Source organism: Cebidichthys violaceus, unplaced genomic scaffold, assembly GCF_023349555.1.
Source record: "Cebidichthys violaceus isolate CVI_PGR_0920_01 unplaced genomic scaffold, fCebVio1.0.p SCAF_12, whole genome shotgun sequence".
Classification (NCBI taxonomy): domain Eukaryota; kingdom Metazoa; phylum Chordata; class Actinopteri; order Perciformes; family Stichaeidae; genus Cebidichthys; species Cebidichthys violaceus.
In genome coordinates this window covers 7,919,897-7,939,411 of record NW_027176285.1, presented here as the reverse complement: position 1 = coordinate 7,939,411, position 19,515 = coordinate 7,919,897, and the positions used below count along the sequence as shown (strand labels likewise).

The 19,515-nt window shown below is 39.8% G+C and overlaps 2 protein-coding genes across 2 annotated transcripts in view; both read left to right on the top strand.

The window, feature by feature from the left end:
- The window catches only part of megf10 (multiple EGF-like-domains 10), a 75,532-nt gene extending 70,111 nt beyond the window's left edge, over window positions 1-5,421 (top strand). The window contains exon 25 of the mRNA XM_068706111.1: window positions 296-5,421. Within this exon, the coding sequence (XP_068562212.1) occupies window positions 296-459 (164 nt within the window). The 3' untranslated portion in view covers window positions 460-5,421. The remainder of the gene's footprint in view (window positions 1-295) is intronic.
- Window positions 5,422-6,963: 1,542 nt separating this feature from the next.
- LOC137869022 (long-chain fatty acid transport protein 2) lies at window positions 6,964-19,485 on the top strand. The gene is made up of 10 exons (XM_068706110.1): window positions 6,964-7,614; window positions 10,209-10,412; window positions 11,583-11,741; window positions 12,027-12,151; window positions 13,196-13,390; window positions 14,584-14,674; window positions 14,757-14,955; window positions 15,254-15,351; window positions 16,680-16,810; window positions 16,888-19,485. The coding sequence occupies exons 1-10, from the start codon at window positions 7,137-7,139 to the stop codon at window positions 17,062-17,064; spliced, it is 1,857 nt and encodes a 618-aa protein (XP_068562211.1). The 5' UTR covers window positions 6,964-7,136; the 3' UTR covers window positions 17,065-19,485.
- The last annotated feature ends 30 nt before the right edge of the window (window positions 19,486-19,515 follow it).

Below are 19,515 nucleotides of genomic sequence, written 5' to 3'. Positions count from 1 at the left end.
GCAAGCGCACTAGTGTTTTCTTTTAGCCCCGCCTCCAACTTTGGTCTCGGGCTCATTAACATGAAGGAAGGAAAATAATTCTGGATTCAGCTATTAGTGCATTTTACAACTTTTGGGACCTATATTTAAATAAGGGGTGTTGAAGTGTTCGTACTTGTAAGTTGATTCACCTCAACTTAAACTCTGACGAGTTTAGTGCTACAAAATCTTTCAAAATGTCGGTCTGTTCCTTTAAGTTTACAGCTTTGTACTTTAATCTTCCTGCACCTGTCAACTTGCCTGTCTTTGATTTCAGAGCCTGTAAGTACCGTCCAGCTGACTGGAGACAGCAATGGCAACGCACAGTTTGGTCAAGATCCATACGATCTACCAAAAAACAGTCACATCCCCTGTCACTACGACCTCCTGCCAGCCAGAGAGAGTCCATCCCCAGAGCACAAGGAGCTGGACAGTGAATGATGCCACAGAGACTCAGTTCAGAGACCAGGTCTCACCTAAAGTCTGCAGCTTCAGCACTGGCTGTTCCACTTTATACCCACAACATGCTTTCACTTGTTTTCTTGCTGTTATACTTTGACACTATCATTGTAATTATGTATCATGGCTTCATTCTGAACAAAGTGGGTATGTAAGAGTTTTGAGGTATAGCTGTTATTTTTTACAGCCATTTGTGTGCTGCGATAAAGTCTTCGTAGGTCATTCCACATGCCTGGGAGGTACAGTCTGTAAGTATACTTTGAACGAAGCTGTTCATATGAAGTGTGACCACTGCTCACGGCAAAACCTACCTGTACCAAATGACCACACATACCGTAAAGGCGGACTAAAAAAGCCTGCTGTCACAGCCTCCTTCTGACTGCCTCCCCGATCTATCTCCAAGAACTCAGTGTCTTTTGAGTGTGTTGTAGTCTCAATGCGACATATCATACAAACGGCGATACCGCACATTCAAATGGTGGCGCAGCATTTGTGGTGTTGCACTTGGTTACACCCTTAAAAAGTGACCTTTATATACCTCTGCACACCTGGTTACACCATCCTGCGTAAAATAGTGCGTGATTGTTGAATTATTCCGAAAATTGTCGGACGCAGCCCGACAAGGTGGTTTCAGATGTGTTTCAAGTATACTGAAGCCTTTATATTGTTTGCATATAACATTCAATACCAATCAAATCTCTATTTTTGTAACAACAGTATTAGAAAATGGATAATGTGATGGAATATTAGCAATTATATCAAAGATTGGATGTATGTTAATGTTTTTTTTCATGAGGAAGAATAGTTGTAAAGCTGCCGACAATGTTTTTTATGTTGGAATAGTCAATGTTGGATTAGCTAACCAAAGGTACAAGTTCTATTTAAATGCTATTTTAATCAGTGTAGTTCAAAGCTCTCTAATTGTTTTATCCAAGAGATTCCGAGCTGAGCCTCTTCTCATTGTAACAGTACTTGATTTTAGGTCATTTCCCACTCATTACAGATTGTTGTAGTTAATCAACACACCATACAGGATAATATAGGAGATAGAAGACAGTTATTTAATTTAATCTTAAACAAAAAAAAACAATAGTTCATGAATACTGTAATTTATGAATATCATATTAGTTGTACATAATGCTCAGTGACCACTCAGTGTACAACACATATTTCTTATTTGTCCTGTTGGTTGATTTATCCTTCTTGCTAAGCCATTGCAGTTCATTTAAAATAATCATCAAAGGTGTGGGTAGTATTACATCACTCTCCTTAGGCCTCACGTTCAGTGAGATCCTTACCCCCTTTCCACCTTGCATTAAAATGTCTCATATCCAGATTGTACCTAGATATGATGTGATCTGATTACATTGGACCTGGTATTAATATGTGTCTCCAATGTCCTCATTGAGATCCTCATCTGTCCATCTCAAACAACCGAATGTCACATCCTCCTATCATTCGCATTGCAGCCGCGACCAGTTGTAGCCATTCTCCAACATTTGCTTAGCCCATTGCTTCATAAATGGCTTGATTGATATGAATTGCCAAGTTTTGCTTTTATTCTTTTGTTGCACCAAATTGAAAGCAGACACTTGGTCTCATCTTGACTCAATCCACAAATGTCTTGAATATCCATTTTGACAAGTAGTAGTTCAGCTCGCCAACTGGCCACTGACTGCAATTAAGTCGCGTGTAATTAAGTTTTTCTATTCACATAGTTTTTGTATGTGGATTGAAAACGCAATTGCATTTACACTTGTGTCCAGTGTGGTCACAATGCGTCCTTGACCACCACCGTTTCGGGAGCCTTTACACCTGTACTTTTATGAGGTCAAGCACTATCCAAACAAAATCTAATCACTCAAAAAGCATTTCAATTCAAGGTGTAAAGGGGTCCTTGTATTAACATGTGATCTGTATTTGGATATCTGTATCAGGTCAAATATATTGATGCAGGTCAAATTGCAAGCACATCGCAATCTGATTGGTTTTGAATTGGCCAGACCACACCTGGGGGTCATCTGACTTACACATTGATCAAATCTCCTGCACAAGCAGTAGGAGACTTTTGGGGGACCATTATAACAAGCAATGTGTGAATCCTGTGACCAACTTTCTTCCAGTATAAGTAATGTTAGCCTAGTTAAAAAAGCCTGCAGTAGCCTTCATCTGTCTCTCTCTGTCCCGTGACCCTTGCCTTGCATGTAGCTGTCCTGCATAGAGTATTCATCATTGCTTCAATTAGTCAACGGTGCCTACCTAATTTGGATTTCAACATCCAATCACAATGTTGGCCGAATCAAGATAAAATCAAAATAACAAAAACATCCATAAGAGTCACAAATTTTCAAGCACAGTATTTACATTGAGATTACTTTGACAATTTTCTCAAAATAAATGCTTTAAATTGGTATATATGTAAAAATGTGTCTGACAGAATATAGGCTACGGACTCTCTAATTGTACCACATATACTGTAAAATGCTCATCACAATTTTCCCATATTCTGTTATATATCCCATTTAATTTGATAATATTGAAAATAATGCATTATGTTTTGTTTGTTTGCTCATTGTGTTGATGTACTGAAGAATCTTATTTTATGCATGAATGGAGTGTTATTACCTAGCCACTAGATTTCACTAGATGGCAGCAAATGTAGGATTACAACCAATGAGTTGAGTTGATCAACCCAGTACTGTTCAGGAATCGTAAAGCACAGAAGTAATTGAATGTGGGACAGACAATGAACAATGGACAGCTTCAATATCCACTTTCTCTTTTGTTTTTATGAAGATGAAGAATCCATGGCACTGCTCGGGCCCACACAAGCTGGTCCAAAACAGGGTCCAGTGTATTGAAGTACTTGTGTTTGCTCCCCTGTGCACATTTTATCCTGTTTCATTATTTAGATGTTTCCCTGAACTGTTTGGCTGTGTATGTCTGGACATCAGTTTGTTTTCATCTGGGGACTCTTGCTCCTTCTAAAGTCCCCCCTTTTGCCAAATACTATTGAGGGCCTGGACCTGTTGGTTTGGTACTTTTTTTTTGGTTGTCCAACTCCATACAGTAGAAACATAGTGGTTATGACACATGGGCTTGATAACACCTGGAAGTTCCTGAACCTTGCATTTAGTGTCCTCTCCTGAGCAATGCCTACATTTAGTTCCACAACCAACAAACTAAACCTTTGACAGTGGCTACACTTAAAACAGCGTTACTTTGTGTTTACTTTCTGCAGTGGAAAAGGGATAACATAATATACAGCTCCCTGTGAATGGCCCACTCACCTCATACACTAATGACTTTCTGGTTGGTTTGTCCAAAAGGCGTTCTGCACAGTTTCCCTTTTTTATGTTAAGTGTGGTTGTCCTGCTCCATACAGATACAGCGGTAAAATGATGGTTACCGTATTTGTGTTAGTTGCTTGAAGAACTATAACAGACTATGGTTAGACTAGATACTTGGAACTCAGAAGAAGACGACCTCCGACACTGAAAAGAACCATAGAATGGATTCAAGTTAGAATTCTAAATCGGAAACTCTGGCAAGATCCATCTAGCCCAAGTTCGCTGACATAAACGCTCCCGACGTCCCAGCAACATGGTGGAGCTCCTTTTCATCCATGCTGTGTTTTATCTGAAACGTGCTGGAACAAGTTGTAGTTGCCATCTACATTCAGTTGATTTAGGGGTAGGCTACAATCCTACTTCTCCCGTTTCCTTTAACAGGGTTGCCGCGGATCCCTAAAATGTTTTTAATAGATTTTCAGAATTTAAGGTCATATTATTTATTAAAAAATTATATTTTTAAGTATGGTAGATCTTAAATTTTGCATGAGAAATATCTGCCCACAGGATTCACTAGTTGTTAATTTAAAGATGGTCTTCTGTCACAAGAGACTTGAAACATACTAACATTGGGTAGCAGCGGGCATGTTTTCCTGAGCAGATGCACTGGGAGGCAGGAATACCGACTGAATTATCAACTTCCGACTTGGAATGGTTTGCAGCATAAGGCCCGTCATAAACGTGTGCAGTGGGGCCCTTTGTAACTGTCTTACATCACTGACTGAAAGTACCTGGAACTTTGTATCACCACCTGAGCAGAGCCCAAATTTACTTCCAAGGACTAGTCCTCAAATCACTCCATCTTCATCTTGTCTCCATAGTACCACTTCAGTACACATCTCCATACCACCAAATTAACCCGGTCATCCGAACAATAAGACTAAACACAGTCGCTGATCTCAATTACTGTGCAATTTAAAGGGCTTATGAAATGCTCCTATGAAATGCAAGCTTAAGCTGGACTTTGGCTTTTTGAAAGGATAATAGCAACAGGACCAGTTCACATTATTAATCTATAACAAGCATTGACATATATTGCAGGAAATGGTTTCTTTTGAATGATTGTTTCTTTCTCTGTGTTTCCTGTATTTTGAATTGCCTAAATAGCGAACAGCCTTAAGCTGTTCTGAGTTGATTTGAAATGTTTGTAATATATTGTATATAGTTTGATCAGTTCTGTAAAAATATTTACATCACCCAGCGATGTCTGAAATAAAAACTGGAACAAATGTTGCTTTTGGTTTAGCACTGACTCTTATCCTCTACAGATACTGTATTTCTTTTGAAGTACGTCCTTGTGTAGAGATTATTGTGTATTAAAATGACCACTAAAGTGATTGCTCTGAAAGGAATGCTTGAGATTTACCCGAGATTAACAAATACATCAAATTGATTTGTTTCTTTACTCTTTAATCGTCAAGCTCTAGAAGAAGAATCATTTACACACAAGCTGCCAGTGCACACTTGTTCCCCAACAAGGTGACAATGATTTAGCCACAACCACAATGGATTCTGTTTTGTTATGTTTTTGGGGATTTTTATTTTTCATTATAGTGCTATTTGTGCAAATGCTTTAGAATAAATTGACATAATATGATGAAATGATTTGGCGTCTTGTGAACTTTATTTTGACATTTGGAGTTTTGATACTGTTATTAATTATGTACAAAGCCCTGAGAGGCCTCCCCCCAGTTATCAGATCTCTTCTGCTCCTTCCCTGTTCCTTGCATGCGTTGTTCCTTGTTGTACCCGGTCCAGATCCATAAGTGGTGAAAGAGCCTTTACAATCAGGACTCCTACACTGTGGAATGACGTACCTGAGGAGATCAGGGCTTCAAACTCTGCCTCATCAGTCAAATCACTTTTAAAAGGAGAGGGACTAGATTAGATGCACACAGGGAACTCTTCAGTATTAGATTTAACCGTAGTTTCAAGGAATTTAGCAGTGAGATGTGAGCGGTAGGTGTCAGAGATCAGATCATGAGTGAACATTTTCATCATCATGTGGCCTATTACTACAAAGAAATAAGAAACAAGGGGACATATTGGGGCGGTGGCTATTTAGCGGTGCAAAAACAAAAAAAAATTACATAAATATGTGCAACAGGAATATATAAAATACACCTAAATGAAGATATTGAGGAGATTGATACAACATTTCTAAAGGAAGAATGAAAGCGAAATGCGGCCAGGTGGGTGTGGTAAAGTAAAGAAAGGAATAAAGCTCTCAGGATATTATGAAGAAGTCCTACATTCCACAATTCAATTAAATATAATCAAACACAAGCTAAGGATAGGAAAATCATACAACATTGAAAACAGCAAAGCTGGCAGACCTTTTGTGGTCAAATTGGTGGATCAACACCCGTAGGAGATGCTTGGAACATGATTAAGAGCATTAGAGGAATCAGAGGGGAATGGCAGCATCCAGTACTGAAGATCGGGGAGGAAGCAGCGGTGTCTGACGAAGACGAGGCAGAGATGATAGCAAAAAAGCAATTACTCAAATCCATAGTCCTGATCACTTGACTGAGTTGATGAGGTGTTCCTGAACCCAGCAGACTCTCCTCACAGTATGAGAAACCATCAGAGGAGAAGACGCGCCAGGATGACCTCTGACCTGAGAGCTCCATCAGCGTCTGACACAACTTGAGTCTAAAAGAAACCCTTTACTGACGAATCACATGATCTGATGATTACACACAAGTTATGTGTACCCTATGTATATTTCAATGTCAGTCTATGAATAAAGAGCTTTATAATCAAGCAGGGTTTCTGTCATTTTTAAATTTACAATTAATGAAGACAAATATAACGTGTTATTTCACAAAAGTTTAAACAGGTGATATGTATAATATACATAAATAACTATATTTTACGTAAAAATATATATGTATGTGTGTGTGTGTGTGTGTGTGTGTGTGTGTGTGTGTGTGTGTGTGTGTGTGTGTGTGTTTTATGTATTATAAAAAATATTAAACATTTTTGGTTCATTTATTTATGTGTTTATTCATTGACTGACTGACTTATTGAACGCATGTGAAACGTGTCTATCACGTTCACCGGAACGTCGCTTTTATTTTGAAGTCAGCTCTCTCGCGCTCTCACAGTAACTCCACACAACGTGGAGCTACTCTGAGCGTATTCTCTCGGAGTGGGAGCTTGAGGCTGCACACAGTAGTGCTCATTGGCTGTCACCGTGCTACTGTGGAATTGCATAATAAGTTGGTCACCAGCTTGACCGCAGGTTTCTTCTAAAGTGTCGAAGCGGTGTTGTGTGGACGCGGACTGTGGTGTTTTCCCGTCACGATGATCACGGTGGTGTTGAGCAGCGTCCTCGCAGGACTGCTGGCTCTCGTGCTCTACCAGAGGGGGACCTATCCCTTCTTCTGGGCGGATTTGATGTATTACTTGAAACTTCGGAGCTACGGCAAGACGCTGCGGGCTCGTATGCAGGAAGGGGTCGTCACGTACCTCGACTGTTTCCTCCACCAGGCGAAGAAGAACCCGAACAAACCTTTCATCGTCTTCGAAAACCAGACCCTGACGTACAGGGATGTGGACAGGAGAAGCAACCGGTTCGCGAACGCGTTCAGGACGGAGGGCTCTCTGAAACAAGGGGACATTGTTGCTCTGCTGATGTTCAACGAGCCGGACTTTATTTGCGCGTGGTTGGGGCTGTGCAAACTGGGCTGCGAAGTCGCCTTCCTCAACGTCAACATTAAAGCCAAGTCTCTGCTTCACTGCTTCCACAGTTGCGGGGCTAGGACGCTTGTTGTTGGCGCAGGTATTGCACGTTTCCCCCTCACGCAAACTATCGATCCTGCTCACAGGGCTGTGATTAGGAAGCTCGAGTCCGACTACATCATGTCTCATTATGGGGGGGGGGGTTCAAATAATCACGGACACAGTTTTCTATAGCCACTCCCCACGGACATGGGAGTAGTTTTCTTACACACACACACACACACACACACACACACACACACACACACACACACACACACTTCAGACATTCTTTGTCATTATGATACACACAGGACGTTAAACCCACATATGGCTCTAGCAGGGCCGGACAAAGACTTGGGGTCCAGTTAAGGCTCCCAGAATTTGAGCAGCACAGTGTTCCGGATGCTTTTCTTCTTATTCGAGTACATGTGTGCGATACAAATAAGTAACACATTTTACTTCCATATAACTTCCATAGTTAAACTTTAATTTATAGTAAGTATTTACCATTTAGTTGCATTCACACCATGTCAGTAGAACGGGAAGAGTAAAGAGAACACCCCCCATTATTTTGGAGAAAGGGCAAGCTCAAATCGTGGCAGCGGCAGCTAGTAGAGGCACTTTCTGTGGCAAGCTCAGCTGCCGCAGCAAGTTGTGGCAAACTCAGCTGCCACAACTTGTTGCGACAGTTTCCACTGTTTGTTGGAGCTGCCACAACTTGCAGCTGCCACTGTTTGGGAGAGGTGCCGCGGCAGTTTAGCCTTTATTTTTCGTTATTTGACAATATGTGACAATACATTAAGGTCCTTGAAGGTATGGCTGTTGGTAGTTGTAATTGGTTTAGTACAAAAATGCCGATTTGTAATAGTATGGCGACTCGTTTTCATTAAACTAAGCTAATATAGGCTAACGTCAGTTGGTACTTGTTGCAACGATACACACTTTCAGTCAGCGTGGCAGCTGCCACGAACAGTGGCAAACAGTGGCAGCTGCCACAAAGTCGTGGCAGCTGAGCTTGCCACAGGAAGTGCCTCTACTAGCTGCCGCTGCCACGATTTGAGCCAGCTCCTACTGTTATTTTGACTCCTTCCATCAGATAAATTGAAATTAAAGGAATACCCCCAACATTCCCATTTGTTTATCAATCCCCCCCGTGTCACCTTGTAGTCTTGAAGAAAGTTTTTCTCTCGTACCTCCACAGTGAATGAAGAATCAAAAGAAGGCGAAACGTCTTGTTGAATTAAGTAAATAGTGGCAGCAGCAGAACTAGATGAAAACTTCCATTTACAAACTTTCACACAACTCGTGCAGTAGAATGGCTCCACTTTTTAAACAGTGAGCATACTGCTGGATAAATGAGTGATTATAGTGCAGGAGTTACATGAATGTTTGTGTACGACAAAGAAAGAGAGACAAATTTTTTAAAGTATTCGGAATAAGAAATTGATACACAAATTAACATTTTGGGGGGGAAGTCTGAATTAGGTCATGTTCACTCTAATAAGTAATATAATACAGGTAAATAATTAGAAAGTGATTGTGAAACAATATATAAAATGGGAATACAACAGGAAGAAGTACTAAGAAATACCTCAAGCATACCACAGTGTAAAAAGTCCTACATTTAATATTTTACTTGAGTGAAACTACTCTCAGCAAAGTGCACTCAGTGTATCAGAAGTAGAAGGTACGTGCTATGCAGGAGGCCCCCTTCCACACTGTTATGATGTATATATTATTTGGTTACTGTTATTGATGCATTCATGTTTTAGCATTGGGTCAATATGGCAGATTGAGGTGGAGCAAATTGTAACTTTTGGATACTTTAATCAATAACAATCCCCATTTTTTTTTTATGCAGATCAAAAGTCCTGTATGTAAAATATGAAATTGAAAAGTGATAACTCTATCACGCTTGTTCACCTGCTCTCTCACTTTCAAATTTCGTTTTTCAGCTCAACTTCTGAAACCCGTGGCGGTGTCTCTATGAGAGGATCGATTGAATCAAACCCATTTTGCCATAACTTTTTTTATACTTGAGAACTTATAAGAACCTCTGAATAATTAGACTTAAGCTTGCATGATAGCACTAGTTTTCCCTTCCTAATTGAAACTTGAATGAATGGGATGATGCTAGCAGGATCAGTGGGTCATTTGGAGAAGGCCGCTGTTGTAACATTGCTATCTGTCCTTTATTGTACAGTAAAGGTTGACATATTTCATGTCAGGCCCCCCCTATTGAAGTTTCCCCTCATGAGAAATGCTATCAGTCGTGCTGATAGTTGACAGGGAGAGAGAGCAAAGTACCATGCCGGGACTTCTCCGTCAATAAACACGCCTGTGCGTTTACTAATCGATTACGATTATGTTGATTATGTTGACTTTTTACCTCACTTCTTTCTGTGTCGTGGTCTGTAAATGATCGAGGAAGGTGTTATGTTGACCCCCAACCTCACACACTATCACATCTGTGTGTATGGGAGGACACACTAACAGCTTAGAGTATAATTCAGTCCGATACAACGCGGCAAACTAGCGCTAACATGAGCAGAGAGTGGAACAAACCGCTCTGCATGTGCACGTTTGTTTACCGGCTTTGGTTGTGTCCGATGAATTGGCAGTGAGACGTCCCGTTGTGTCTGTTTTCTCCAGATTTGGTGCGTTTGGTGGAGGAGGTGTTGCCTGATCTGAAGAAGGACCACATGGCCCTGTGGGTGGTGGATCACACGTCGCCTTCTGAGGAATTTAGCACTTTACTAGATAAGGTGGAACACATGTCTGGAGAAAACTTAAGTGATCTTCCTAAAGTTGACATCATGTCAAACTTCCTCTTCATTTTTACTTCAGGCACCACAGGTACTGCATGTTGTTTTCTTCAGTTATTACATATTCATTTTCAACACTGCACACACGGGCCTGTCACAATAACAACTTTTGTTGGACGATGTATTGTCCCAGAATTTATTTACATTAACAATTTTTTGGTCATTTTAAGACCATTTAAAACCACTGATATTGATGATATAACATATCTATAACTTATAAAACTATTGATGTATAAGACATTGGAATTGGAATGTGAAAAATATAAAAATAACCACACAGCAAAAGAAAATATTAAAATACAGTCTTGGGCTCTGTCCCATATATCGCCTGCCGATATTGTATAAATGTTGATGGTCATGTCCATATATCGTGCAATAAGTCGCTAACGTAAAAATTATCGCGGCCATGCACAGATAACGTACAGTAAATTGATAATGTAAAAATATTTGAGGTCTTGTCTATAAATTGTCATAAGATAAAGAAATATCGTGACAGCTTTAACTTCACTACACTAACTAGACTCGTAGAGACATATTTATAAAAAAACAATGGAGCAAGGCTGCTTGGACCTGACGAGGCCATTTAGTAGCTTTCAATCGCATCACATGATCTTTTTCAGTAGGTGGAGTATTCACGATATTATATTATTATACATGTTCAAATAAGATGAAGCAGCTGATGAGGAAGATCATGTAATATGCATAGTGTGTATATATATCTATATATATATATATATATATATATATATATATATAGATATATATATAAATATAGATATATGCAAACACAATATATTTTAAACTTTTTGTAGAATCAAAATGTGTGTGTGTGTGTGTGTATATATATATATATATATATATATATATATATATATATATATATATATATATATATATATATATATACTGTAAATATATATATTGTACAGATCTTAAAGGCCACAGGCTTGAATCAATTACCAACAATACTGAAATAATTACTAAATATTAACAAATACAATGACAAACAGACAAACATTCATGTTTCCCTCAGGATAAAATATAATAACTTTGGTGACCCTCTATGAATTTGTTTACTGTTTATGGTAGTTCGGCCGTACACTGATTAAAGAAAAAAGGGTCTAAAATGCAGTTAGTGCTTTAAATATGATTGGGATGACTCCACCAAGTGTCTTCAGTGACTGCTGCCGTTCTCTTCCAGGTCTCTCCAAGGCAGCCCGTGTAGGTCATATGAAAGCCATTGTGAGCATGGCCTTCTTTCATATGTGTGGAGCCACATCCGATGACGTCATCTACATCACTCTCCCTCTTTACCACATGTCCGCGTCCCTGTTGGGGATCGGAGGTTGCATACACCTCGGTGAGAACAGTGCTTTGTGAGAAATGTACACAATTCCTGGAAGATTTGTTGTTTTTGTTCAGCACTGGAGGAAAGCAACATCCTTTTGATTGGCCTATAAGGAATTGTCACTTCCTCACATACCAGGAAAAAAGGCTGAAACAAAGCAGAGGAAATGTGTCACTCCAGCTCCAGCTATAAATACTTTGTATTGACATTGTTAGTCATGTAGTGTGTTTTTGGCACTATATTGTCTTGCACTGTTTGCCCTGCCATTTTCTCTCTACCTCCTCCGTTGGATCACAGGTGCAACGTGTGTGTTGAAAAAGAAGTTTTCTGCCAGTCAGTTTTGGAAGGACTGTGTGAAACACAATGTGACGGTGGTGCAGTACGTAGGAGAGCTCTGTCGATACCTGTTCAACCATCCCCCGGTAAGACTAACAACATTCGAAACAAAGCCCGTCTTGTAAGATTTTACGAGACGTTAAAAGAAACAGCAGCTGCCTCTAGAGGCCGCCGTGTTCATTGCAACTAATGATAATGATATTGTGATCGTATAATGTGGTACAGATCTATTTTTTAGCGTTATCAGTAGAGGGGCTGGGTGGGGTTTATTTATTAGGTCTGGGAGTCATTGAAATGATTCATCTTCAGAGGACCATGAACACTAGTGGTGGGTGGATGTAACCTTATGAAGCTTTGGGGCTTACTTCCTATTTGTGCCACACAAAACATGAATAATATGTTCATTGCCCCAGGTGATATCTGGTGGTTTGCAGAAATTGCATTTTTTTTTCAAAAGCACTACAACACCTTGCTGATTTTATAGTTTCAATCTCATAAGTGCGCAATAAAAGTCCAAGAAGATGAAATTTGTATGTAGTAATGTTCTTGTTCAGTTAAAGAAATGCTTCAATACTAGAGTTGTTCCGATACCAGCTTTGGAAATGCCTTCGATCCAGCTGACACTGCTGCATCCCATCCAATTCTTTCTGGTCTTACTCACCATATTTCACTATTTATTTTCCCTTTTCTTATCCCAACATGTTTCACTTGTCTTGAGCATCAGATATAGCATAGTTTAGCATCAAAAATAAAAATAAAAACTGTCAATCCATTGATACATTGGCACAACAATTGAAATTATTGTGCTTCATGGGGTGAAACGAGTGTTGGTGCCTTGGTATTGTGTGTCCATCGCCAAGGAATCTGAAGCGTTCTATTAGTAGATCGCTTTGGACTTGTTAAAAGTATTTTTTTTACTTTTACAATCTGCTTCCAGTCTTTGGGCGAATCAAAGCTAAACGCATCCCCGACCCATGTCCGTACAGGACACACACACATTCATGTGATTATAAATCTTCTCATGTTACTCTGGACGAGCCCGTACATAAGCATATTTCCCGAGAGGTAGGACTGTTTCTTTTAAAACCGTGAAACTCTGTGTCTTAATCCACGTCTCATCCTGCCTCCAGGTTCCAGAGGAGAGGACTCACCGTGTTCGGCTGGCGGCAGGAAGTGGTCTCAGGTCAGATGTTTGGAGGGAGTTTGTTCAACGCTTCGGTGGGATCAAGATCAGAGAGGGTTACGGCTTGACTGAGGCCAGCATCGGCTTCCTCAACTACACAGATGAGGTCGGACCAATCGGGAGGGCGAGCTATTTCAACAAGGTCAGGCATCACGCAGCGAGGGAGGTTTCATCTGGATCCTCGTACTAGGGACTAACAGTTGGAGAACCCCGGTTGAAGATAATAAAGCCACTTGATATTTTGTCTTGTAGAATAGAAAAAGTCCAAGTTCAAATATCACAGTCCCATCCAGATGTTATTTGGCCAAATGGATGAGAGCGCAGAGAATGGACCCACACCATGAAGCTGTGAGCCATAAGACCCAAACAATGAGAGAAAACCTCCATAGAGCTGTACAGTTGGTAATGATTCACTGTGGGTTTATCTTATTACACAGTCATTTCATTCATTGTTAATATAATAAATACTTATTTCATTCAAATTCAAATCAATTTGTCACATAGTCAATTATAAAAGTTCACTGCAGTCAATGAAACCAAATGTAAAATGGAGCAAATACATTATTTAAGACTCTAACAATAAGTAAGGTCAACATATATAACATTATAGGAAAATGGTGAAATAATAGTAAGTACTAGTATTTCAAAATGGAGAAGGATTCAAGGATCATTTATTGTCATTAAGCAACACAAGGACGCACAATGAAATTCAGTTGTAGCCCATATTTAAGGCAAGTATATTTGTATAGCACATTTCAACAACAAGGTAATTCAAAGTGCTTCACATAAAACCATTAAAAGCATCAAAACATAAGGCAAAAGAAAAGGAGATTTAAAAATGATTAAGAACATTCATTAAAACACTAAAAAGCAGTGTAAGAAAATAAAATGCAGTAGTAAAATGCAGTAATGCAGGAAATTGATTAAGTTTGTAACGCATCAAACACATGACAAAGAAAACAAAACCTGCATTTTTTTAAATTTACATCATAAGGAATGTAAACAGCATCAACAGAAACAATCCTCTGGTCAGACAATATGGCCGACATCTTCACATTAAAAACTCAACATGTGGAAAACGTCCACAACGTTTGAGCACCAAGCATCATGATGTAGACACAGAGTCCACCTCCTCTGGTCCCACCACATAAATATCTGAAATATGAAATGCATTGTACAGATTACTGAGTATGAATGCAGTGAGATGAAATGACTATAAAGAAGTTGCTGACTGTATGGCGTATAACAAGGATTTAGTGAAGCCTATTAGTCAGACGGTGGCTGATAAATCAGTGGCTCATCAAGTCACAGCTTTTATCGTTTCCTCCTCTGCAGCTTTCTATGCCCTTTGAGCTCCTGAGATATGATCCACAAACATACGAGCCGGTCCGCACCGACTCTGGAAGATGCATACGAGCACCAATAGGTAAGTGAATCACATGGCAAGTCCTTTATAATATGAAAGGCTGTAGTTCATAGCTGAATGCACTTCCCGTTTCCATGCGCAGGAGAGGCAGGGATCCTGGTAGCTCCTCTGACTGCTATGAACCAGTTCTTGGGTTATGCTGGAAACCAGGTCCAGTCTGAGAAGAAGCTGCTCAGGGGCGTGTTTAAGGCTGGGGACGTCTATTTCAACACGGGAGACCTCCTGCTCCACGATGACAGGGACTTTCTTTACTTCCGTGACCGCATCGGAGACACCTTCAGGTGCCGTTACTGTCAGACTGTACTAATGCAACCTTGCAAGGGAAGTTGTATTTCGTTTAGAAAGCTTGTTGAGAACGATGATACACAATTGTCAACGCCAAACATGCTTCAGCTGTTACCTATGCTCTCGCTAAAGCTACCAGACTCCATTGAAAAGAAACAGGGATTTTACTCATTTGGTTCACTATTCACTTATTGTTATTATTGACATATTATGTTAATGTTCATAACTTGTTTCCTATGCCCCACCAAAATGAGTTATTGCAGGTTTAACTGTATCTAACCTCTCGTCCTGCAGGTGGAAAGGAGAGAACGTATCCACCACGGAGGTGTCAGAGGTTTTAGGTCTTCTTGATTTTATCCAGGAGGCCAACATCTACGGAGTCACCATCCCAGGTCTGTGGAATCTCTGTGTTCAGGTCTTTGCACACCACCTCCCTGTTTCTGTGGTTTCAGCTCCCAGTGAGACGGCGACCAAGTTGAGCCACATTTCTCGCTGCAAGGTCCCAAGATCAAATTTCCAGACTAGATACTATATAAGGCTTTGACAAATTAAATGGACAACATACTTGTTGCTCGGTTCATAATGTAACCTCAGTTGACCCTTTTTTTAAAGCCATTTCTGGCCTTTAGTTTTGTTCAGCTATCATTTCTGACCAGAAGGTCTGAGAAGCAAAGTTGCAGGCTGTAAAGCTTGCATTCAGCACTTCGCCCTCACAACCTGGGTCGGTTTGGAGGAATTTGACAACGGCGGTGATGTGCTTAAAGCAACGAAGCGTTAGGATGCAGCTCTCTGATTCGCTCCTCTAACGGACTTCTTCTCCATAACAGCGCCACATGAAGCTCATGGGTATTGTAGTATGCAGATCTATCCACCGAGCTGATGTAAATGATTAAAAGTGATGTCATTAAAGGGATAGTTTTGGGTGTTTTTGAAGTGAGGTTGCAAAACGTATTTTAGACGCCTCAAAAAATCAATATCGCACGTTCAAGTGCACGCTATATTTAGGATATTTTCACTGCTTTACTTTGCTATCCGGTCTATGTTTCTGGCGGGGTACTGAAGTCGATGTCAGAAGCCACCGGACTCCATTGGAAAAAAAACTGTGACCTCGCAGAACACGGGGGTTGCTGGACCACCACTGCCTCGATCAGTCAGTCAGTCCGTCTTACGTAAATGACTGTTTCTATCAAAGGAGTCTGGTGTCTTTGGCGAGAGCATACTGTACATAACGGCCTCAGTTCCCTGTCGGAAACCTAGACAGTATAGCTGTCTCACGGCAAAGTAAACCGGCGACTTGAACTGATACAGCGATTTCGTTATTTTAGCTGTCTAAAATACGTTTTACTTCTGTCCCCGTCCACAGCAGTACATTGCTCCAGTGCTCGTACTCTAAACTACATCTACTGTTGGTAATAATACACTGACTATGGATGAGTACCCCACTGCAAAACACCCAAACTACCCTTTTAACATAAGCCTTTATATAGCAGGGTACATTATTCAGGAGACCACCGTTGCTATGTTGAGAAACATTGAAGATATCATCAAATGGGGGGAAAATACCAACAGTGCCTTCTACTTTGCAAATGTAACATTTGTAAAGTATGACATTTCCCAAATCAGTGTGTGACTCTTTTCCAATGTGTGTGTGTGTGTGTGTGTGTGTGTGTGTGTGTGTGTGTGTGTGTGTGTGTGTGTGTGTGTGTGTGTGTGTGTGTAGGATATGAAGGACGGGCAGGTATGGCCGCAATCGTCTTAAAACAGGATCTCAAATTAGATGGAAGAAAACTTTACAACCATTTAGTGAAAACACTTCCTGCCTACGCCTGGCCGTGGTTTCTCAGAGTACAGGTAGGTCATTCTCTACCTGCCGTATGTATTTTGAAGTGTAAAGCGTTGCTCATTTTATCCCTCCCCTTTGTTTTTAGACCTCTCTCGATGTGACAGAGACCTTCAAGCAGCAGAAGGTGAAGCTGGTCCAGGAGGGTTTCAATCCGGAGGTCGCCAAGGATCTTCTGTATTTCTTAGATGTCTCTCAGAAGGACTATGTTCCTCTGGCTGCATGTCTGTATCACGACATTGTGACTGGAAAGATCAAATTATAAACACTCACCATTGCTGGTAAATAGACTGTACTTGTAGAGCGCTTTTCTAGTCTTCCCACCACTCAAAGCTTGTTAACATTACATGTCATCATTCACCCATTCACACACTGATGGCAGGGCTACCATGTAAGGGGCCACCTGCCCATCAGGACTCTAACTAATCATTCATACAACATTCACACACCATAGGCACAGCTACAGCAGCAATTTGGGGTCGAGTGTCTTGCCCAAGGGCACATCGACATGCTACTACCGAACCGCCGATCCTCTGATCGAAGGACGACCCTGCTCTCCACTGAGCCGCAGTCGCCAATCGTCATTTAAAAAAATCCATGATTCGATTTCATTAATTTAATTTAGTTTAGTTCAATTCAATTTTAATTCAAATCAAATACTTACAGCTATGCCGTTGTTCTACTATGGGTATTTGTTGTGTTGCCCAAGGTGATGTATAGTACCCGCGTGTAGCAAAGCCTACAAACTGTATTTTTGATTAACAATCCAAATCGTGACACCTCTAATAAACGCAATCCATTTTGTAACCATTTGTCACTTTGATCTCTCTTTGAGATCAGTGCCACAGTGAGGAGTCCCCAACTGTTTCATACTGCAACCCCTAACAATGAAGCGGTATCGACCCTCTCCTCTTTCAATGATTCAACCGTGACAGATAACAGCTTTAAGCATCAGCGCTTCACAAATGTAGATAATAAGTGACTCTATTTAGTTTATTGTTTTATAAATAAGGAAAGAGGATTTAAATGTTTTTGGACCAAACTTGGAAAAGTAGATTCTTACTTAGTTACTTGGTCAATGTGCCTTTTTCAAATAGTGGCCAGAGCCTTTATTGAGCTCAACTCTCACAGAGAAGCAGGTTTCATTACAAACAACTCTTTATTTCTAATTGACTCTGTTTTATAAGAAGCCTCTCTGTGTTCTGGTCTACTAAAGTTTGAATTAACTGTTGATGCAAACTCAACTCTTATGTGTTTACAGTCAGTACTATTTATCAAGTACATTTTCTCACCATAGGTCCATCAGTCGTGACATTCTCACCACTCTTTCTCTTTTTAACAGAAATGTTGTTTTTAATATTTCCACCTGCGCCTGCTGAACTGTTTTTATGGTCACTGGTTTATTACTATCAATAGACCTACCTGTATGTTTCACATTAAAGAGCAATGTGCATGTTGAATGTGAATTTATCCATAACGTTTTAATCATTTGACAAGTTAATTTATGATTTTGTACGGTATTTTTCACAAGCCATCAGGGCAGGAATTCTGATCAAATGTATGCATTATGGGGGGGAAAAAAATACATATTTTTAATACATTGTGTCAGATGTTTTCCCATATGGAAGTGGGTTTCCCTGACCGGTGACAGTACACTCTGTGTGCAGTTGTGGTTTTGGGCAGTTGTCTACACACACACACACACACACACACACACACACACACACACACACACACACGATAAAAGATTCCAAGTTTGGAATTGCCTGCCACAAATGATGGATTGGGTCACAATCTGTCTGAGAGGACAAGAAGAGTGGGGGTGTTGACGGTTCTCATGATAACTGTGATATTAAAAAAAAAAAGAAATATTGATATGTTAATACAATAATACACATATGATAATATAAAATCCTGCCAGCCCCTCTTACAGTCTGGTTACAGACTCTCCACCTCCACTGACTTGTATGTTGACTTAAATTAGTCGACAAAGTTAAATATGTGAATTCTTTTGGCCACGATAATAAAAAATCTGATATTGTGAGGCGGGGATGACATCACTGTTATATGATGTAATTAATATGACTTTGTTTTTATGCAAGAATTCATGTTACTTGCCTCTTCAATGCCTGACGGAAATTGAGTTTTCTTTGAAAAATGGGTTAGATACATTAACACGTCTTAAGTATAAAGGAGCTTAAGTATGAATTATATCTAAGTTTAAAGATATAACAATTAAAAATGAAACTGCTCCACATTAAAGCGTTATAGCAGCATTCTTAGGTTAAAAACTTTGAATCGTTATGAAAGAAAATCACTATACACACAAAGTTGATGCACTCCAACCTGGTGGAAAGGTTTTTTTCTTTTTTTTGGGATATGAATATTTTACCATCTTTTGATGTGGTATGTAATTATTCAGTTGAATCTTGATATCTATGTATATTTGTTGATAGAACAGTGAAAACAGATACTGTAAACATTATCCATAATAGAAATGATAATATTTGTCTATGAATTCAAATTGTATCGGACATGTAGATGGATTGCTGTATATGAATTTGATATTTAGACAAAAATGAAATAAACTTCTAATCATGGCACATCTTTTATGTCTGTAAAATATGAATCCTTTTCATGCACATTATTGCCCCAAATAAACAAAATGTCTTTTTAACTTCACAAATGTGTTATTTGTCAATTCACGTCTCTGATG